Here is a 20,261-nt window from a genome sequence, read left to right as displayed (position 1 = left end):
GGGCAGGGCTTCCAGAACCCCCGGCAGCCACAGCCACCTGCCCCTGGGACCCCCTTGCCACCCCCCAGCTAATCAGGGCAGCGCCTTGGCGTCTCTGCCGCAGAGCCGGGGGCGAGGTCGGCCGTGCTGTTTTCAGGGAACTTCGCTAACCTTGTTTATGAGTTGAGGGCAGATTTTCGTGCGCCCACATGGCTCTTAAGTGCTATCGGGGGAGGGGCGGGGCTGCTGAGGTATTTCCTGAGCCTCAGCTAGGGAGACTTGTGTCCCTTCATCGTCAGCAGCTTGGAATTCTGAAACAAGGACAGAAATTTCCTTTTTTCCAGCTGTTTGAGAACAGCGTACTTTCCTTGTTGAAACCACGACCCCTTTCTGTGCCTGCCCCCGACCCCCTCCCCTCCTCTGTGTCCTCAAGATCTCAGGTCAGATGTCACACCTCCGAGGCCAGGCCTGCCCTGACCCGGAATCAAGCATCTGATCACTTGGCACTCGCTCATCTGCGTCTTTCCGGGTCATGTCTCCAGCCAGTCCAGAAGCTGCAGGAGGGCAGGGCTGTAGCCGCCCTGCACACAGCAGGCGCAGCCGTGAAGGAGAAGGAGATCAGTCAGACCGGAGGGGACCGTGGAGTCCGGGACAGAGAGGGGAGGTCACCGAGCTCACACCCTCAACCCGCCTGGCTGTGAGTCCCTGACCGCTCTGCATCGCTAGGCTGTGATGCTTTGACACATGCTCTTCCTCCTGATCCTCGCGGGAGCCGGGGAGGTGCAGAAAGTAGTAACCAAGGCTCAGAGAGGCCTGCGGCTCTCAGGCCACATGGTGGGGGTGGTGGCAGCTGGCAGAGCATGACCCGCCCCCTTTGTAAGGACACCTCAAATCAAAGTGACAGGGTGCAGAGCCAAGACCGCTCCCGCATCCTCACCCCACTCTCTCACCCCACGTTCTTAGGCTCCTTCCCGGGGCCGCTGTCTGGGACAGACAGTGCCCATGTCTCCATGCTGACCCCGGAAAAGGGGTAGGGACCCTAGCTCCCAGGACCGCCCCTCTGAGCCAGCACCGGGCAGGAATTGGCAGCCAGGGCCTCCCAGGTGGGTTGGGAGACAGTGTATGAACCTCAAGGCAGGAGTTTGCCTGGCAGGAGGTGTGCAGGCCGGGGATACCTGGGGAGGGGGCTTCTGTTGGGGGCTGGCTGGAAGGCCCCATCCCCAGGTCCCACACTCCGGAGTCAGACGACCCCCGTCACCCTGGTGCGCTGCCCTTCCTGGGCCTGCTGGCACCCCCGTGCAGTTCTGACAGCCCCCTCCCGACAGCTGGTACGTACCAGCTCTCCCCTGCAAACCGTGTCCATCCCTCAGGACGTAACAGCCCTGGAAGCGGGGAAGTCACAGAGGCCTGCGTCTGGAGCTGGGGCCCAACCCCTCGGCCTCCGGCCATGCTCTCCGCCTTCGCCTCCGGGCGGGAGCTCCTGGTGGTGGCTTGGGCTTCTCCCTGGGAGGTGGGCTGTGAGGCACGATGGGGAGCGCAGGGGGCAGAGCCGCTGAGGCACTGAGGTCGGGGCTCACAGCCGCCCGGCTCTCACCCCTGCCGTCCCTCCCACCTCGGCAGGGACACGCGAGCCCCAAGAGAGCCCAGCCCCTCTGCGTCCATCTAGCTTCGCAGTGGGATGAGAGTGCTGCTGGGACGCCCCCCAGCTGTGCCTGTGGTAGTGTCATCTGCCGTCTGCCAGCAGGAGGCGGGAGCTGGACGGGGCTGTGAGCAGAGGACAGCCTGTCCCTGAAGCCGGCCCAGTGTCCCAGCAGGGTGCTGCCTGCGGTGGGGAGGGGGAGACCAGGTCCGGGACTTCGGCTCTTCCCCGCCCGGGACAGTCGCCTGGGGAGCTGTTAGGATGGTCACAGCTGCCCGGTGAAGTGGTTCAGCTCAGGGCTGGTTCATCCTCACTGCAGGTCTGGCTGTTTTCCCTCTGAGCAGAACGCTGATTCTTAATTAAACTGTGCCTTGAAGGAAACGGATTATAGATTGTATTCATAGTTTAGTTAAAAATACCGCCACTCCTGACTGTTGTTTGGCAAGTGATCAGCAGGTGGCCGGGGCCAGCCTTGCAAGTGACATGTTTGTGTGCCTTCTCAGGGCTGTGGCTCAGCAGTTGGACAGTTCTCATCAGGCAATTACAGTTTGGTCCGAGGGGCCTGAGCTCCAGCCCCGGCACTGCCACCAGCCAGCTCTGTGACCAGGTTTGCTATGTAGCCTCTCTGGACCTGTTTCCTTATCTGCAGAATGAGGCCATTTCCTTCTTTCAGGGTATCTGAGTGTTCAGGATGAGCAGGGTAAAGATGGAAGCTTCACTAAATTAATTAATTCAGTTTTTACTGAGCCCCCTGATGCCCCAGGCCTCATCCCAGACCTGGCCGGCCTCACCCCCAGAGTTCACGCTCTGATCATACCTGGGTCCTTTGTGCATTGGCCCTGAGTAGCTGGATTAGGTTCAGAGACCTAGATAGGGTGGCAGTTTATTCCTCTCTCTTTGAAAAGGAGCCCAGTGTAGACAGGCCAGGCAGGTGGGACACCCATGGGAAGCACCAGGATCCCAGGCTCTTTCTCTTGTCCTACCATCCCAGAAAGCAAGGCTTTTGCCTCATGGTCCAAGATGACTGCTGGCGCTCTGCAGTCACACCCACATTCCAACCAGCAGGAAGAGAACAGGAGGGAGGGGTGTCTAGGGACATCCCATGGCCAGGTGTAGTCACACAGCCACACCTGGCTACAAAACACTTCCTGGGTTGCTTCTTCCTCTGAGACGTCCATGCTGTTTGCTCAGCCGTGGAGTCACCTGGGCCCATACTCCTATAGCTGGGCTCTTCCCGCTGTCTAAGGATTCAGCTCAGTGGGTGACCCAGGGAGGCCCTCCCCACTTTGCTGGAGATGCGCAGGGCAGAGAGCAGAGTCGTGAGGCCAGCTGGATGCCAGCCTGCGGGAGTCCACAGTGTGTGTCCCCCCTGGAGAAGGACCGCAGGGCCCCTGTGCCTGGTGACCTTGGGCCGTCATTCTACTCGCCACCCCTCTAGCTGGGACGATCTGTGAGGGGCCTGCGCCAGAACCCAGAGCTTCCATTCCGGTTCTGCCAAGGATTGTTGCAGCTTTAGGCTCTGCCCGCTGTGGGTGTCCCAGGCCCAGGGGCCCTGGGAGGAACACAGGCACTGGCCTGTCTGCGCGCACCTGGTGCCTGACCTCTGGTGCTGTGGGGCTGCTCTCCTGACCAGGTATTTTTGGAAGCAGAGTCTGTTCATCGACAAAAATAACGGCTGTGAGTTCACAGCTGCTGTGCGGACATGTTGCCCAGGAGGGACGGCCTTAGGCCAGCGTTTCCTAACTGCATCTGGAGACAGCTCTCCTGCCCGCTGCTGCCAGCTCAGCGCTCCGTGATCTGGGCTGCCCAGCAGGTACCTGGGAGGGCGCTGGGCTCCTGGGCTGAGCGCTGGGTCTGGGGCAGGGAGGTGAGGGCGGCCCGCAGAGACGCTGCCCATCCAGTCAGGTGCTGGTTCCCTCTTGTACTCCCGGGGTTGTCTGTCTTCCCACCCAAGCTGCTCGGAGCCAGGCCCTGCCCCAGGGAACTGTGCCTGCAGCCCCTCCCTGTGACAGGAAGGCACTCATCTGCTCCCACCTCACCCTGGGAATCAGCGCTAAAACCAGGCTTGCATTTTCCCTGAGGCACCAAATCCCTCATCTAGATTCTGTGCTGTGTTGTTTTACTGCGTGAACTGCACTCCCCAGAGCTGGCCTGACCCTCATGCAGCACTTACCCAGGCTAGCGGACCATCGGGGACAGCCCGAGGTTGGCCAACGGGGGTCATAACCTAGGCGGTTCACGCCATGACCCCCTGAAGGCTGTCATTTTCTTCCTGTGCGGGGGACCCAGGCCTTGTGGGGGAACCAGCTTCCCTGCCCTGGGATGCCCATGGGCCCTGGGATGGGACGGTCATCAGGGTGGGCTTCCAGGGGCCGGAATGCACAGTCTGTCCATCCACCTGAGCGCTCCTATGGCCGTCTCTCCCCGGGTCCTCCTCAGAAATTCCAGATGCCTCTCAGGTTGATTTAAAAAAAAAAAAAACCTAACCATCTGTACCTTGGCTTCATGGTGAGACCTTTGTCCTCATGAAGGGGGACTGCAGTACATAGTTGGGGCAGAAGGGAGTTAAGAAACCCCTCACAGAGCTTGCCTGGCCACTCTGGGCCCCCAAAGTTCATCAGGGGGCAGTGAAGTGATGTGGCAGTGAAGGCAGTACCGCCACGGCATTAATTTTTTTTTCAGTGACTGTATGTCAAGTAATACAAGAGTGTTTCTTTAAAAAAAAAAAAAAGCTGTCATTCTAATTCTACATTAACAGCATCGTAACCCACAGTTAGGGTGCTTACAGCTCTGCTATCACTGACAGGAAAATCTACCTTGGTGTCTGAGTTTGTTCCTGCAACTTAGACCCTTGTTTACAAAACCCCTGCCCTCGGAGCCTGCAGCCCAGGAGGGGAGAGGAGGGGGTGGCATCCCCAGCTGGCGTTTTATCATAGAGGTCACATGCACACGAAGCTGGCCCTTTCTGATGGCCTGTTTGCACCCCAGCACCCCATCCCAGGCAGCAGCAATGTTTTCTAACCTTTATTCCTGTGTCTCAGTTATTGAAGTCCCGTGTGCTCACTGCAGACAATACAGAAGTATATAAATAAGGATTTCTGGTCAAGGTGGCAGAGTGGTAGGACCACGAGCTCGCCTCTCCTCGCGTCTACAACAAAGCCACAAACAACCATTGGGGAAAAAAAGACTGGAACCTAGCGACGAAGATCATCTTCAACTGGAAACATAGAGGGAACCACAGCAGGACGGTAGGAGGGGCGTGCTCGCAATATCATCAGACCCCATACCCCTCAGGTGGGCGACCCACAGCTGAAAAATAATTAAGTCGCAGAGGCCCTCCCACAGGAGAGTTCTGAGCCCCACATCAAGTTCCCCAGTCCGGGGTTCTGGCATTGGAAAGAGGAGGAGACCCCAGGACACCTGGTTTTGAAGGCCAGCAGGGCTTAGCTCCAGGAGCCCCACAGGACTGGGGGGAAAGATACTTCACTCTCTTGTGAAGCGTACACAGAATCCCTCTCGCAGGCACCAGGTCCAAGGGCAGAGGCGTGATTTCATAGGAACCTGGGCCAGACCTGCCTCCAGGTTTTGAAGGGTCTCCTTGGGACATAGGGGACACTGCGGCTCACCCTGGGGACATAAAAGCTGGTGGAGGACATTCAGGAGTGTTCATCTACGTGAACTTTCCTGGAGGCTGACATCTTGATTGGATCGTTAGCACCGAGACTGAGCCCCACCCAACAGCCTGCGGGGAAGCCTCAGGCCAAACAACACACAGGGTGGGAACACAGCCCCACCCATCAGCAAACTTCCTAAGCCACAAAGGCCTCTAGACACAGCCCTACCCACCAGAGGTCCAGGACCAAGCTTCACCCAGCAGTGGGCAGGCACCAGCTCCTCCTGCCAGGAAACCTGCATAAGCCTCTAATCTAGCCCCATCCACCAGGGGGCAGATACCACAAATAAAAAAACAATCCCAACACCCATGGAAGGAATCCACAAACACAGGCCAGACTCTACTCTGGGACCAGCTGGACCCTGGACCTTGGGTGACAAGGGAGGAGTGCAATGCTGGGACGCATAGGACGTCTCCCACAGAGGGCCACTTCTCCAAGATCGAGAAACATAACTAACCTACCTAAAAATACAAACAGAAAGAGACAATATGAGGCAGCAGAGGAATATCTCCCAGGTCAAGGCACAAGATAAAATCCCAGAAGAAGAAATAAGCAATGAGGAAATAGGTAATTTATCCAAGAAGGAGTTTAAAGTAATGATGGCAAAGATGTTCAGAGAACTCAAGATGAATATAGATACACAGAGTGAAGTTTTTAACAAATTGGAAAATACAAAGAATACCGAAACAGTTTAATAAAATCACTGAAATGAATAACATGAGAAGGAACCAAGAATAGACTAAATGAGGCAGAAGAACAAACAGATCAGTGAGCTAGAAGACAGATTAGTGGAAATCACTATTGCAGAACAGAAAAAAGAAAAAAGAATGAAATGAAAAGAAATGAGGATAGTTTAAGAGAACTCTGGGACAACATGAAGCACACTAATATTCACATTATTGGGGTCCCAGAAAGAGAAGAGAGAGAAAAGACCTAGAGAGAAAAGACCTGAGAAAATTTTTGGAGTGATAATAACCAAAAATTTTCCTAACTTGGGAAAGGAAACAGTCACCCAAGTCCTGGAAGCACAGTGAGTACCACACAGGATCAACCCAAAGAGGAACACACCAAGGCACATAGTGATCAGATTGACAAAAATTAAGGATATGGAGAAAATATTAAAGTCAGCAAGAGAAAAGCAACAAATAACATACAAGGGAACTCCCATAAGGTTATCAGCTGATTTTTCAGCAGAAACTCTACAGGCCGGAAGGGAGTGGCACGATATATTTAAAGTGATGAAACGGGGAAACTTAAAACCAAGGATACTCTATCCAGCAAGGCTCTTGTTCAGACTTGACAGAGAAATCAAAAGCTTCACAGATAAACAAAAGCTAAAAGAATTCAGCACCACCAAGCCAGCTTTACAACAATGTTTAAAGGAACTTCTCTAGTCATCAAACCATAAGAAAAGAGAACAAAAAGAAGAGGAAAAAAGAAAAAGACCTACAAAAGATTGCTGTGGCAATTCAGGGTCTTTTTTGGTTCCATATAAATTTTGGAATTGTTTGTTCTAGTTCTGTGAGAAGTGTGAGTATTTTGACAGGTGTTGCATTGGGTCTGTAGATTGCTTTGGGTAGTGTGGCCATTTTGATAATGTTGATTCTTCCAGTCCAAGAACACAAGGTATCTTTCCATTTCTTTGTATCATCTTCAATTTCCTTCATCAGTGTTTTACAGTTTTCAGAGTATAGGTAACCTCCTTGGTTAAGTTTATTTCTAGGTATTTTGCTGTTTTTGATGCAATGGAAATGTTTATGCCAGTTAGAAAATTCAGATTTTTGAAGTTAAAAAAAAAAAGTGGACTATAAATGGCAAAATATCCTTCTTTTTTATGGGTGACTTGTATTCCATTACATATATGGTGCATCTTCTTTATCCACTCATCTGTTGATGTGCACTTATGATGCTTCCATATCTTGGCAATTATAATATAAATGTTAATAGCAGGGTGTGTGTATCTTTTTGAATTAATGTTTTTGTTTTTCTCGGATATATGCCCAGGAGTGGAACTGCTGGGCCATATGGTGGTTCTACTTTTAGGTTTTTGATAAACCTCTGTATTGTTTTCCATAGTGGCTGCACCAATTTACATTCCCACCAACAGTATCCAAGGGTTCCCTTTTCTCCACATCCTTGCCAACATTTGTTATTTGTGTCCTTCTTGATGGTGGCCATTCTTACAGGTGTGAGATGATACCTCATCGTGGTTTTGATTTGCACTTTCCTTGATATTAACAATGGTGAATATCCTTTCATGTTCCTGTTGGCCATCTGCATTTCCTCTTTTGGAGGGATATGTGTTCATATGCTTGCTTGCTTTATAATTGAAGTACAGTTGAGGGGAGGGGCTGTTGTGCTTCGGGTGCTGGCTCTGGCCTCTGCCAGTCCAGTGTCCCCATCATTGGTTAAGTGTGGGAGATGCAGTGTCGACCTCCCAGTCGGGACTGTGGGCTCCCACTTGCCTGATGCCCACAGGACGGGGCAGGAGAGAGAGGGGTTCTCTCCCCACCCCAGCCTTACCGCAGGGCAGGCCCTCCAGCTCCTGCCACTCAGTCACCTCGCAGCTGCCACCTTCCAAGGAAGGAACGCAGGGCTGCACCTTCCAGAGTTTTCCCAGAGGCCACCTGCGTGTCTGTCATCGACAGAGCCCGGCTCCCATGCCCCTGGTCCCCCAAGAACTCAGACGCTTACAACTGCAGAGCCAGCCACTCCCTGACAGCAGTGTTTGCACCAGGAGCAAAGCTCAGCACTTGTCCACTAGGGTCTCACGTGATTGTGGGGTGCACTAAAGCTGTGCACACGTAAGTGTCAGGACAGCCAAGGTCGCAGACAGCATTAAACCGAGCGTAAGGAGACACGGGTAGCACGATCCGGGCAGTACATCACGTGGGCTGTCGGGAGTGGTTGTAGCCCGTGTGGGCTGGAATTATTTCACAGCAGGAAGTTTCATTGAAGTCAGATGTTTTCTCTTTGAAATCCGTGTGAATTTTGCGCTCCCACTGCCATGTCCCATCCAAGCGCGTTTTCCTGTGAAATGGACCAGACCCTTTTCCGCCTGGCCCTGCCCACCTCAAGCCTGCACTGCCCCCTCTCAAGTCATGAAACTGTGTGTCCCTCTGTCTCTGGGATGCCTTCCTGCCCTGTTGGTGAGTGGTGCTGCTTGTCACCTCCTGGCTTCCTTGGTCCCATGCCATGCCGCACCTTGCTGCTGCACCCAGACGTGCAGGGCGCTGCCTGGAGGGTATTGTGGTTCTCCAGCCAAAGGACAGCCCCAGCTGGCCCAGGAGTCTGGCCACCCTCACAGTCCCACAGGGGTCCTCCCCTCCTCCCTGGACCCTCTCCCTCCCTTCATCAGCACGTGGAGGGTGAGGGAAGGGCTGTGGACCCCTGGAGTTGGTGGGCACAACGGTGGGAGGGGGCGTTGGTGGCAAAGGTTGGGGGGGGGGACCTGTGCTCTATGGGGAACTGAGGCTCCTGGTTTGGCAAGAATGCTGGTTCCTCTGCAAGGCCAGCTGGGGCCCCACAGGTGGCCCTTGGGAATTGTGGTTTTAAATTTTTTTTTATCACAAAGTGTTGGGAACATACGAAAAAACTTGTATGATGTGCATAAGAAACAGCGCAAAAGTAAACACCTGCACCCTCACCACCTGCCTTAAGCAGGAGGATGTGGTCAGTGCCACCGAAACGTCACCTCCTCACCTTTTTCTTTTTAATAGTTTCAATCTATATGTTTGAACCACTGAATAGTATTCTTTTTGGTTTTATTGTTGGAAACTTGGCCCACAGTGTCATCATACTCTATTAAATTTTCTTAATTTGCTTTTTTTCCTGCAACACGTGACTTACCACGTTTACCCGGGTTGCTGTGGGCAGCTGTAGTTGGTTCATTTTTGTTGCCGAGCAGTGGGCTGTGGGAAGAATATACCATTTGCGTACACACGCCCGCGGGGTGGATGTCTGGGGCGGTCCCCGGCGGTGTGCTGGGGATGGCCTTGTCCATGTTTCCTGGGCCACGTGGACAAGGCTTCCCTGAGATGTGTGTCCAGGAGAGGCCTCGAGGTGTGTGTGCCTTCAGGCTCCCCGTGAAGACACTCCCTGACTGTGCCCAGCCCACATCCTGGAAGGAGTGGTCAGAAGTTGCCATCGCCCCACTTCTGTCCTGCTGCTCACTCCCGTGGGCATCACGTTGTGCTGAACGTGTCATTTTCTCAGTGACTAATGAAGGGGAGTGTCTCTCCATGTGTTTTTTTAGCCGGTTTCCTCATTGTTTCCTTTTTTTTTTTTCAATAATCCGCATGCTTAATGACAAATAGCTCCAAGGGAGTTATGATGAAACCCAACAGATCTATTTTGCTTCTCCAATCTCTACAAAGAACTTCCTGCACCTCTTTTCAATAGTCGTCCTGTACTTACCTCCATATTCCTAAATAAGGCATAGAGCTATTTCCTGGTTGATTGATTAAAGCATTATCTGTGTGCTCTCTGTTTTGATAGACGAAATGTTCTCACCCTTCTCCACACCCCATCCATCCTCTGAGTAGCATTAAAGCTCAAGTTTTTATTAAATCAGTGATCACTGTGTACATTATGCTGTTTCTAAAGCAAGTGTTTTCTTCTGAGCCTAGTAGTGTGCTTCATTTCTTCTTTCTGTAACTTTTTGTTTTTCTTGGAGTTAACAGTTGCCCTTGGTTTTACTTGCTTTGTCTTCTGTCTTCATAGACTTATTTTTTTCCAAATGATTCCAAAGATCCGCCATGTACCTACCATTCATTCCTCTTTTTTTTTTTTTTCCACACGAGTGCTCTGTTGTGTTGGGTAATCCACACAGACAGGACAGGGTCCACATTCCTTTTTTTGGAAAAGGCCCAGCAGGATGCACAGTGAGTATCCTAGGTCTCTCCTGGGCTGGAACCCCTGTCTCCCACGCTTTTTTATATTCCATTTACTGGTTGCGATACATAATCTAGGATCTCCCTAAAGCAGGATTCACAGAAAACAGATTTCCCAAGCCCTCACATGTCTGAAAAAGTGTCTGCTTTCCCCTCGCACCTGGCTGACAGCTTGGCTGGTTATGAGATCAGCATTTCAAAGCCATTGCTCCATTGAGTCTTAACACGTGGTGTTCCATAGAGAAGTTGAGTCATTCCAACAACCGACCTTCTTTACATATTCCAGTTTTCTGTGCACCTGCTTCGTGGGTCACCTCTCTTACCCTGGGTCTGGTCTCCACTTTCGTCTACTGGGCAGTGGGTGAGCCATTTCACCCAAAACGAATTATAGATTCCCCTCCTCACTGTTTCTGTAATCATCTCCTCCCCCATGTCCCCTCTCCCCTCCTGCTGGAAGCCTGGAGGGCAGGCGGATAGGGGGTGGGGCGAGGGCAGGACACGGACTGGCCAGGCACAGCAGGGGGCCCAGCATGTGCAGTGGCCCGCACGCAGCACAGCACAAGTACACGTGTTTCTAGGTGTGTCCCTGTGTCCGTTGCTCTGTCTGCCCATCTGTCATGGCCTCTTCAGAAGCAGTGTCCTGGTCAGGGTTTATAAATGTCTTAAACTAAGACTCTAGAAAGCTGGCCCCAGGGATGGACTGACCTCCTCGTCCTGGCCACATTTAAGGGCTTCTCACCTGCCCACACCCACCAAACCAAGCGGAGAGGAGCCTGGCTGCCCCTCCTCCCCCAACTCCAGCACTGAAGCCACTTGGGGCCTCCAGGCAGCTGCTTAAATTCTTCCCCTGGGGGCTGAAGGTGCTATGGGAGGGGTCCGCCCTGAGGCTCCCTCTGCCTTGTCCCCTGCTTAATGCACACACAGGAGTCAGCTCCCGCCTGCCTCCTTCCCTACCCTAGGGTGAGCGGAGAGGTCAGTGTGAAGTCACCGCTGTGACAGAGGCCCAGGAGGGAGTGTGTCTGCAGCAAGAGGCCTCCCTGGGAGGCAATACTGGCCAAGGTCTAGAGTATGAGTCAGAGTCAGCCAGTGAAGCAGTGAGGGGTACACAGCTCATGCAAAGGCCCTGGGGTGTCTCCTGCAGGAGCCAGCAAGTGGGCCAGGAGGAGGTCCTGGTGGGAGTGTCAGGTTCGGGCTGCAGGGCTGCCCTGCTGGAGGACTGGCACAGGAGCTGTCTGCAGAGGCTGAGAGCAAGTGGTCAGTGTCTGGGCGGGGGCGGGGCACGTGGGGGGCTGCTTCTAGAGCTCGCGAGGCCTGAGGCAGAGAGCAGACAGGAGAATTCAGGCTTCGGGGAGGGGTCAGGGGTCGGGATGCCCTTCCTGCTCTCTGCTCCCTGCTGACTCCCTCCCCAGCCCTCTCCCCAGTCTGCCATTCCCGTGGTTTCTGGATGTGGCTCCTGAAGCTGGGGTGACCTCCAGTGGTACCCCGCCACCTTTGCCCTTGCTGGTTAACATGCCCATACCTCAGGCCCTCCCACCCCAGAAATGTGGTCAAATCAGGGCACGGCCAGCAGACCCTGCCGGGTGTCTTGTGCCTCAGGGTAGTGGGGAGGGGGGCGCTCTTATTGGGCCTCAGTAAGAAAGGGGAAGTGTGGGTGCAGCTTCTATGTTGCCATCTGGGTAGGTCTGGGGAGGGTCCCTCTGGAGTAGTGTGTGGGGCCCAGCTTTTGAGAACATTCTAGACTGCCCACCCCAGCAGTTCTCCTTGGCCTGAGACCTGCCCCACGCTGTACCGGCAGCCACTTTGCCAGCCCTGGAGAGGGCCTCTGAGGAGGGCTGCAAACCCTGCTGGGGTGACCCACACATGTCCCAGGCTTGTGAGGGGAACACCCAGCACCAGGGCCAATCATTACTGCACGAATCATCCTAGGGGCCTGTCACCCAGAGGATGGGGGAGAAGGGGCGGAGCCTTCCCTGAGTCTAGTCTCCCATGGTCCAGATGCCCCTTCCTTACAGTGCAGGGAGGTGGCGTCTTGGGAATAGTTCCTGGGAGGTGGTATAAATTACGAGTTATGGCTCACCCGGGGCTCCTGGGCTGGGTGGTCTGGTGCCCCACCGCCACAGGACCTCTGCAGAAGCTGGGGTGGAGTGAACCTGGTGGGAGGCCCTGACCAGGCCTGCTGTGCAGTCTTCAGCCTGGGACTGGGTGGCACCAAGCCGGCCACTGTGCACAGCTCTGTAAACTGCTGGTTGCAGGTGGCGTGGGCCCTGGGGCCACCCTCCTCCATCCAGCTGCAGGGCAAAGTCAGGTTGTCCCTCCCAAGGAAAAAGCGGGCAGGAGGGCAGGCCTGGGGCTCAAGAGAAGGCCCTGGAGGAGACCCTGGGCCCAGGTTCGGTGTTCAGACTCCGGGCTGCAGCCTCCTCCCTCCTTTGCCCAGAAACGGCTCCTGCGTGTCCCACGCCTGGTGCCCTGGCCTCACCCCCTTCCCGTCTCGTTGCAGGAAATTCTACTACATCACGCTGCTGCGCGACCCCGTGTCCCGCTACCTGAGCGAGTGGCGGCATGTGCAGCGGGGGGCCACTTGGAAGACGTCGCTGCACATGTGTGACGGGCGCACGCCGACGCCGGAGGAGCTGCCGCCCTGCTACGAGGGCACGGACTGGTCGGGCTGCACGCTGCAGGAGTTCATGGACTGCCCCTACAACCTGGCCAACAACCGCCAGGTGCGCATGCTGGCCGACCTGAGCCTGGTGGGCTGCTACAACCTGTCCTTCATCCCCGAGGGCAAGCGGGCACAGCTGCTGCTGGACAGCGCCAAGAAGAACCTGCGCGGCATGGCCTTCTTCGGCCTGACCGAGTTCCAGCGCAAGACGCAGTACCTGTTCGAGCGGACGTTCAACCTCAAGTTCATCCGGCCCTTCATGCAGTACAACAGTACGCGGGCGGGCGGCGTGGAGGTGGGCGAGGACACCATCCGGCGCATCGAGGAGCTCAACGACCTGGACATGCAGCTCTACGACTACGCGCGGGACCTCTTCCAGCAGCGCTACCAGTACAAGCGGCAGCTGGAGCGCCGGCAGCAGCGCCTCCGGAGCCGCGAGGAGCGCCTGCTGCACCGGGCCAAGGAGGCGCCGCCAAGGGGGGACGTCGAGGAGCCGGGCCGCGTGCCCACCGAGGACTACATGAGCCACATCATCGAGAAGTGGTAGTGGCAGCCGGCAGGGCGGGGTGGGGGGCCCGGGACAGGACGGACGGACAGGCTGACACATGCGGCCCCCAGAACTCCAGAAAGAGAGCCCTCATCCGCTCATCTGAGCCAAGTCGGGGGAGTTGCGGGGGTGGGCTCCTCCTGCCCTCCCAGGCCGGGGTCTGAGAAGTCAGCCCGGGAGCCTCCTGGGTCCGAGGGATGCGTGCTTGCGGGATGGCCTGCCCGGGTTGGGGGCAGATATGTCCCCGCCCTCCCAGCCCCCACCTCACTATCACGACAGCCGCAGGTTTGAAGATGAGGAAAGGCCAGCTCAGTGGAGAGCAGACCCGCCAGGCCAGGAGCGTGATTCTGCCCGCGCTCTCCCCAGGCTCAGGCCACCCAAAGCCTCTCAGCCTCTGGGGACCCCCTGGCCCCAGTGCCTGCGTGCAGCCCCCTCCCTGGGGACACAGGCAGCCTGAATGGAACTCCCAGCTCGCCCACCCCTTCTGAAGCCAAGAAAACTAGTCCAGCCCCTGGAAAGCCCACTTTCCTCTCTGGCCCAAGGTCAAAAACCACAGTCCGGCTTCATGCTTTGGGTCGGGAGATCAAAGCACATCCCCTGGTGTGCCCCCCCCATTTTCCACAGTCTACAGACTGAGGGAATATGGGGAGACAGGCCCCAAACTGCACTTCCACGGGCAGAGAGCATCCCACAGTGGGAAGTCCATGGTGAGGATGCAGCTGCCTGTGTCCAAGCAGTCCCCCCAGCTGACCTTTGGGGTAACCACCCAGCCAGACCAGCTCAGACAGGGAGAGGGGTGGAAACCTGGAGCTCTCCCTGCCCCAGCCTCCTTTCTGACCCTCTGGGCCTTGTTAGTGGACTGGCCACAGCCCCACGACTCCATGAGTGAAGTTCCATCAAGCATGCATTGGCAGGAACACTGCAGACCATAGCCACTGCCCATGAGCCATATTTTGGGGCCATGGTGGCTCATGACGGCCAGGAAAGAGTACTCGGGCTTCCAGATTCTCAGCTTGGGTTGGAAAAAACAGCTCTGGGTGGCTCCCTAGTATCCAGATGCACAGCCCAGCACCCCGGGCTTCCCCATGTTTCCCTGCACCCCCGCCCCTGCCAGCTGCTCGGGCCTGTTCCCAGCAGCCCTGCAGATTGGAGAAGCCATGTTCAGTTGATTGTAGAACTCTCCCCACACCCATCCCCCATGTGCTCAAAGAGGTCAGGCCAGCACTTCTTCCGGACGTGCCCTCCCCGCATGAGACCCGAGCTTTGGGGGCTGAATGTGAGCCCCACCCGAGGGGGACGGGCACCCTGTCTCTCCAGGAGGAGCCTGTGTGCCCCCAGGCTGCCGCCTGACTCAAGGAGGGCAGATCCTGCCCGGGTTCCCCACCCCAGGTGCTCGCCTATGGAGCGAAGAGGTGGGAGCATAGAACCTTGCACAGCGCAGGATGCGCTCAGGTGTGGTCCAGTGAGGGGCTACCCGGAAAGCAGCGGCTTGAGTCCTTGCTGGTCTGGCATAAGGGCCCCCTTTCAGCTTCCTACCCTGGCCACGTCATCTTGCAGTCCAAGGGCAAGTGGTCAGCCGGCTGGGGTGGGCCCCATGCCAGCCCAGCCCAGGACCGCCTCCGGAGGGGACGTTATGCTGAGGAGGTGAGCGCTCAGGCGATTCAGTGGCTCTTGTAGAGGAATGCAAAGGTCAGCATGGGGGTCTGCTCTGGTACTTGGGGGTGGGCCGTGCTCAGGAGAGCCCTTGGGGTCTTGCTGTGGCCCCCTGTCAGGCAGAAGGCTCAGCCCTGTCCTGCCTGAGCCCCTGGGCACCCGTCTGGTGGCCTGGCTCCTGCAACCCTCGTCAGGGTGGGCTCCTGCGTGTGCAGGCCTGAGCGCACGATCTGTTCTGTACATAATGGAATGTTTAACTTATGGCCCGTTGTCCCAAGTCACACGGATACATGGCCTCACGGTTTCTCTGCTGCCCCTGGAAGGAGGTCCCGGCTCTGCCAGCACCCGGGTCCACCTTGGTGCCAGGGACCGTGCCCCTCAGCTGCTGGGGTCTCCCGTCCAGCACTGCCCGCCCAGGCTGCCTGCTTTGCGGGGAAGGCTCCTTGTGCCCGCAGCATCTTCTAGGCCGCAGGCTGGGGCTCCAGGGAAGGGGTAACCCCCTACGATGGGCTCTTCCCAAAGCTGAGGGACAGAAGTAAACACAAAGTGAGGGAACAGCCCCCCACATGCGCCATCCTGCACCATCCTCTCCCGGAGGAGGACCCGGGGCCGGCAGAACTGTCCGAGCAACGAGTCTGTGAACTTTTTGGGAACTGGAAGGGTTTAACTTGAACCCAGGAGCATTTAAAGCTTTATTTATTTATAGCTTCTTATTAAAAAAAAAAGTGTTGAGAAGAAACCTTTGGTTACTCAAAAACGAGTCAATGATGGAAAAACCAAGTCATAATCACTTAATTGTTTTTGTCTAGGTCAAGAAGGAATGTTAGCAGATGAAATAAACCCTGAAAAGGAGCACTGGTGTGCGTGGTCTGTGCCCACACAGCAGCCTGCCCAGGGTGGCGCCGTCCCAGTTCGATTTTTCCCAGTGAGCATCTGAGATACGGCAGTCAACACTGGAGCAGACGGGTGGCCCTCGGGGACAGGCAGCGCAGTGAGAGACGAGGGCGCACAGGGTGTCACTGATGCTTTGTGAAAGTGAGATCTGACCATCAGCACCGCAGGGAATCGCCTCTTAATCATTCATCATGTATTAACCATCTTTCATTGAAAAGTCAGGCGCTCTCTTTCTAAGTGACCCTCTGCCGCTCAACTCTTAATTTTGAAAGATTGTGAATGACAAGTTGAGAGACTAGTTCACGGACACCCGCAAACCCCTAGCCTAGATTTACCAGGATTCACAGTGAGTCTCATTTTGTTATCCTGCGCTTCACTGGCTTTCTGTCTCTGTACACACACATCCCACACATGCACACGTCATACACACGGGGACACGCACACGTTTTTTGGAAACATTTGAAGATAAGTTGCAGTCCCCAGAATACTTCTAAACAGTTCAGCGTGTACCTCCTAAGGATAACATTCTGCCCCCAAAATACACCATTATCATATCCCTGAAATATAACTTAAATACAAAAATACTAGCTGATGTCCAGTCCACCTCCAGGTTTTCCAGCTGTCCCCACGATGTCTGCCGAACACTACTGTGACCCACACAGGGCTCAGCTGTCACGCCTGTCCCATGTCCTTCCACTGGGCAGAGGCACCCTCTCTCTTCCTGCATCTTTCTTAGCATTGACATTTGAACATCAGCTAGTTGTCCCTTAAAGGTCTGCATGTGTCCGCTTTCTCATGACCGGATTCAGTTAAACGTTTTGGGCACAAATGCTGCACAGGTGAGTTGGTCCCCTGGCTGCTCGTGGAGTTTCATTCTCTGTCCCATGGGTCGGGAGGAAGACCCTTGCTCGATTTCTGAGTCCTGATGTGATCACGGGGCTCACTGCTCTTTCTCCGTGGAGATGGATCTGTTGTGCTCAGAGGTTGGGCCAGCTGTGAGGGCCAGGGCCCTGGTGGACCAGATCCACCCTGCTCCTGGCGGGCGCTGTCCATGCCAGGCCCCAGACCCCCAGGCCTGGGGGCGTCTTTTCCTCCTGGCGGGCGCTGTCCATGCCAGGCTCCAGACCCCCAGGCCTGGGGGCGTCTTTTCCTCCCCGTCCCAGTCTGTGTCAGGGGGACACTCCTGCCTTGTGGGTGCGGGAGATAGACGTAGATGCAGGAGATAGACGTAGATGCAGCCAAGCTTAGGGCAGTGGGGCTGATGGGGCCAGAGCACATCCAAAGATCTGCACTATTTCAGTCCTGGGCAAGGGGGCCGGGGCTCACTCCCCACCCCCCACCCACCCCCGCCTGCAGAGGAGGAAGGACCGAAACCCAGGGGATGGTGGTCAGTTAGGACCATGGCTGTGCCTGGGGCAGAGGCGGCCCGTTCTGCTCACCAGCGCTTTCTCTCGTCCGTGGGGGAGGCAGGGTGGGTGGTGGTCACAGCTGCCCCTTAAGATCCAAACACCTAGCGTGTTCTTGACCATCAGAGTCCGCGAGGCAGGGCCCTCTGACATCGAGGCAGAGTCCCGCAGGGGGGTGCAGTGAGAGGAGACCCCATGTAGGCCAAGTCACAGCCTGTCCTGGACATCCAGTGTGCAGCCTCCGCCTGCTCCTCCCTCGGTGAACCCAGGGGGAAAGCCCTGCAGGGCCCATGTGAGCAGACAAAAGCCGAGTTAGCCCTGAAAACACCTCCCCACAAAGATAAGAGCTTTCATCATCCCCCTATTTTTTTTTTTTTTTTTTTTTTAGTGAATGTAGATTTATTTAGAGAGCGACATACTGCATAGAGTGTTTCAAAAGTCACGAGACAGGCCACGAGGCGTGGGGGTTGGGAGCTCAGGTTAGAGTAAAAGTAGGCACACATTCCACAGACAGGGTGCGGGCCGTCTCCGAAGGGGAGGGAGCAAGAGAGGCTGCCCATCTTCCCACTGTTTAAAGTTGAAAGTCACTTCTTTTTATTTCCCTTCTTTTTCACTTTTTAAAATATTCTTAAATTTTTTTAAATTAAAGTATAGTTGATATTCAATGCATTAGTTTCATAAAGGTCACTTCTAGGTCTTCCTGAGACCCGGTCCCAGCCCTGTCCTTCGCCCCCCTCCCTATGCTTGCCTAACCTGTCACCGTCCACCCCTCCTGTCCCCCTGCCCCTCGGGCCCCCTCCCACCAGCCTCCCCACCCCCGAGTCCCTTGCTGTTTCCTCCTCACTCCCGACAACTCCAATGGCTGCCACCTCCTGGGGCGGCTGCTCCCTCTGCTTCCCCTGAATCCTCAGCCCTGGACCTCCACGCCTGCCAGGCTCCTCCTGGGGAAAGCAGGCCTGACTCCCCATCCGGGGCAGGGCAAGCGCCCTTTGCCAAGGCACCTAGAGGGGCATGCTTCCGGCCCAGGGCACGTGGGCTTCTCGAGGGGCCATCACCAACCCTGAGAGGACCAGAGCCCAAGGTCCCCTCCAAGACCCAGAGGTCTTGGGGAGGAGCACCCCAAATGACCGGGCCCCACCCCAGCTCCTGCCCTCGCGGACAGGGACAGGCACCCACCCCCTTGCCAGAGCCTGACATGGGGGGCTTCGCCCCAGGCATTCGTGGGGGCTTGGTCTAGGCTCCCCTCCAATCCCCCAGTGGGCACAGCCCGTTGTCAGGTCAGGGCTTGGATTCTGACCGGCCCACTGTCCTGCGTCGGCACTTCTCCGTGAGATGGGAAGTCTGCTGTTAAGGGCTCACCTGGTTCCAGAGATGGAGCCGGGCCCAGGTGGGCCATGCCGGCCACTCCAAGCCACACCACCTTGTCTCCAACCCTGATCATAGACCAGTCACTGGGAAGGGGGGCTGGTTAAAAGCAGAGCCCTGATCCTCCCCATGACCAACTCAGTCTCCCCCACAGAGCAAGGCCACACAGGCCACCACCTCTGGACCCACCTACCAACTGTCCCTTTAATCCTCCCTTTCCCTCACAGGACCCTGATGAACTGATTTTCCAGGTCCCTACCCCCCACCAGCCCCACCCATCCCCACCCACCCCCACCCAATCAGCGCCATCTGGTTTCCTGCCCTAGGAGTCGGGTGGGTAACCCACTTGCCTTCTCTCTCTGCCAAAGACCCCCTGGCCTGCTGGGCCTCTCCCTTCCCTGCGCTCCCAGCCCAGCCCTCCCCGTCCTGAGGCTTCTCCGGTGGGACCTGAGTTTCCGGCAGGCCCAAAGGAGAGGCGTGAATACGCAGCACTGCCCAGACTCACCCCTAAAACATGTCCTTTGAAAGAAATTGCTCACATCCTGACTTTAAATTTCCGTTCTCTCTGAAGTGTGATTTAATTTTTTGCATTTGTGTGTTCCAGTTAACCATGTCTCCTGGTGAGAACCAGTGTGCTAGGGGTCCCCCGGCCTCCTCTGCTTCCTCTCCCCTCTGGGTGGCAGACACCTGGGCACAGGGGACACTCCTATTCCCCAGTGATGGGTGGCAGGGTGTTCATGAATGCTGTCCCCTGCTACTTTGTCAAGAAGGCCATCAGGGCCCCGGCCAGGACCACCAGCCTCTGTCCTCACCAACTCCTCCACATGGTGTCCAGGAACTCGGGTCATCCTCGGTTTGGGAGAGGCAAAGAGATCTCTCCTGGGGGCTGGCCCTGCTCCAGCCCCTTCTCCTGCCATGATGACACCCCTGCCACCGGCAGGCATGGGATTCTTAACCACCCCCGAGACAGATGCCCCCAGCCCACCAGCCACAGGAGGCCTGCTGAATGCCTCGGCGACACCTCCACTCCACTGCAGTTGACCGTCCTTTGGACACACAGCCCCGAGGCCCTGAATAGGCTGCCCCTGGTCCTCATCCCCACTGCAGCCCAGCCTGGTCCTGGCAAAGGCGCACTGGTCCCTGGTGCCTTCCCCTCCATCTCTGCCCGGAGTCCCCCTCATGCCCCATCCTGGGCCTGTCCTCGCCCACCCCACCCCCATCGTCCTGCCCACCCTGTGGCACCTCAGAACCCGGGGATTCCTCTGTGAAAGGAAGCCTAGGACTGCGGGAAACACTTTTCTCTCTCAAACAAAAAGCCAAGCATTCAAGACACAGCCTCTCCCAGACTCCAGGGAGCCAGCCTGGAGCCTCGGGGCTGGGGCTCTGCGGGCTGCTTTGTTCTGCCCCACGCCTGCCCTTCCCCAGGAGCCAGGAGGCCCGGATTTGGGGCCCGGGAGCTCCAGACAATATTGTGGGGGAGGCGTGAACACATCAGTTTAACAGCTCACAGGGCCATCTCCGGGGAGAGCCTCTCACACAGGGTGCTCGAAGGG

At 56.2% G+C, this 20,261-nt stretch overlaps 1 protein-coding gene across 1 annotated transcript in view; it reads left to right on the top strand.

Moving 5' to 3' along the window:
- The window catches only part of HS6ST1 (heparan sulfate 6-O-sulfotransferase 1), a 40,000-nt gene extending 24,104 nt beyond the window's left edge, over nucleotides 1-15,896 (top strand). Inside the window, exon 2 of the mRNA XM_032479243.1 lies at nucleotides 12,682-15,896. Coding sequence (XP_032335134.1) covers nucleotides 12,682-13,390 — 709 coding nt within the window. The 3' untranslated portion in view covers nucleotides 13,391-15,896. The remainder of the gene's footprint in view (nucleotides 1-12,681) is intronic.
- Nucleotides 15,897-20,261: the final 4,365 nt, after the last annotated feature.

The sequence above is a fragment of the Camelus ferus genome, chromosome 5, assembly GCF_009834535.1.
Source record: "Camelus ferus isolate YT-003-E chromosome 5, BCGSAC_Cfer_1.0, whole genome shotgun sequence".
Classification (NCBI taxonomy): Eukaryota; Metazoa; Chordata; class Mammalia; order Artiodactyla; family Camelidae; genus Camelus; species Camelus ferus.
Note: the sequence above shows the minus strand (reverse complement) of the source record. Positions and strands in the feature narration are given on the sequence as shown.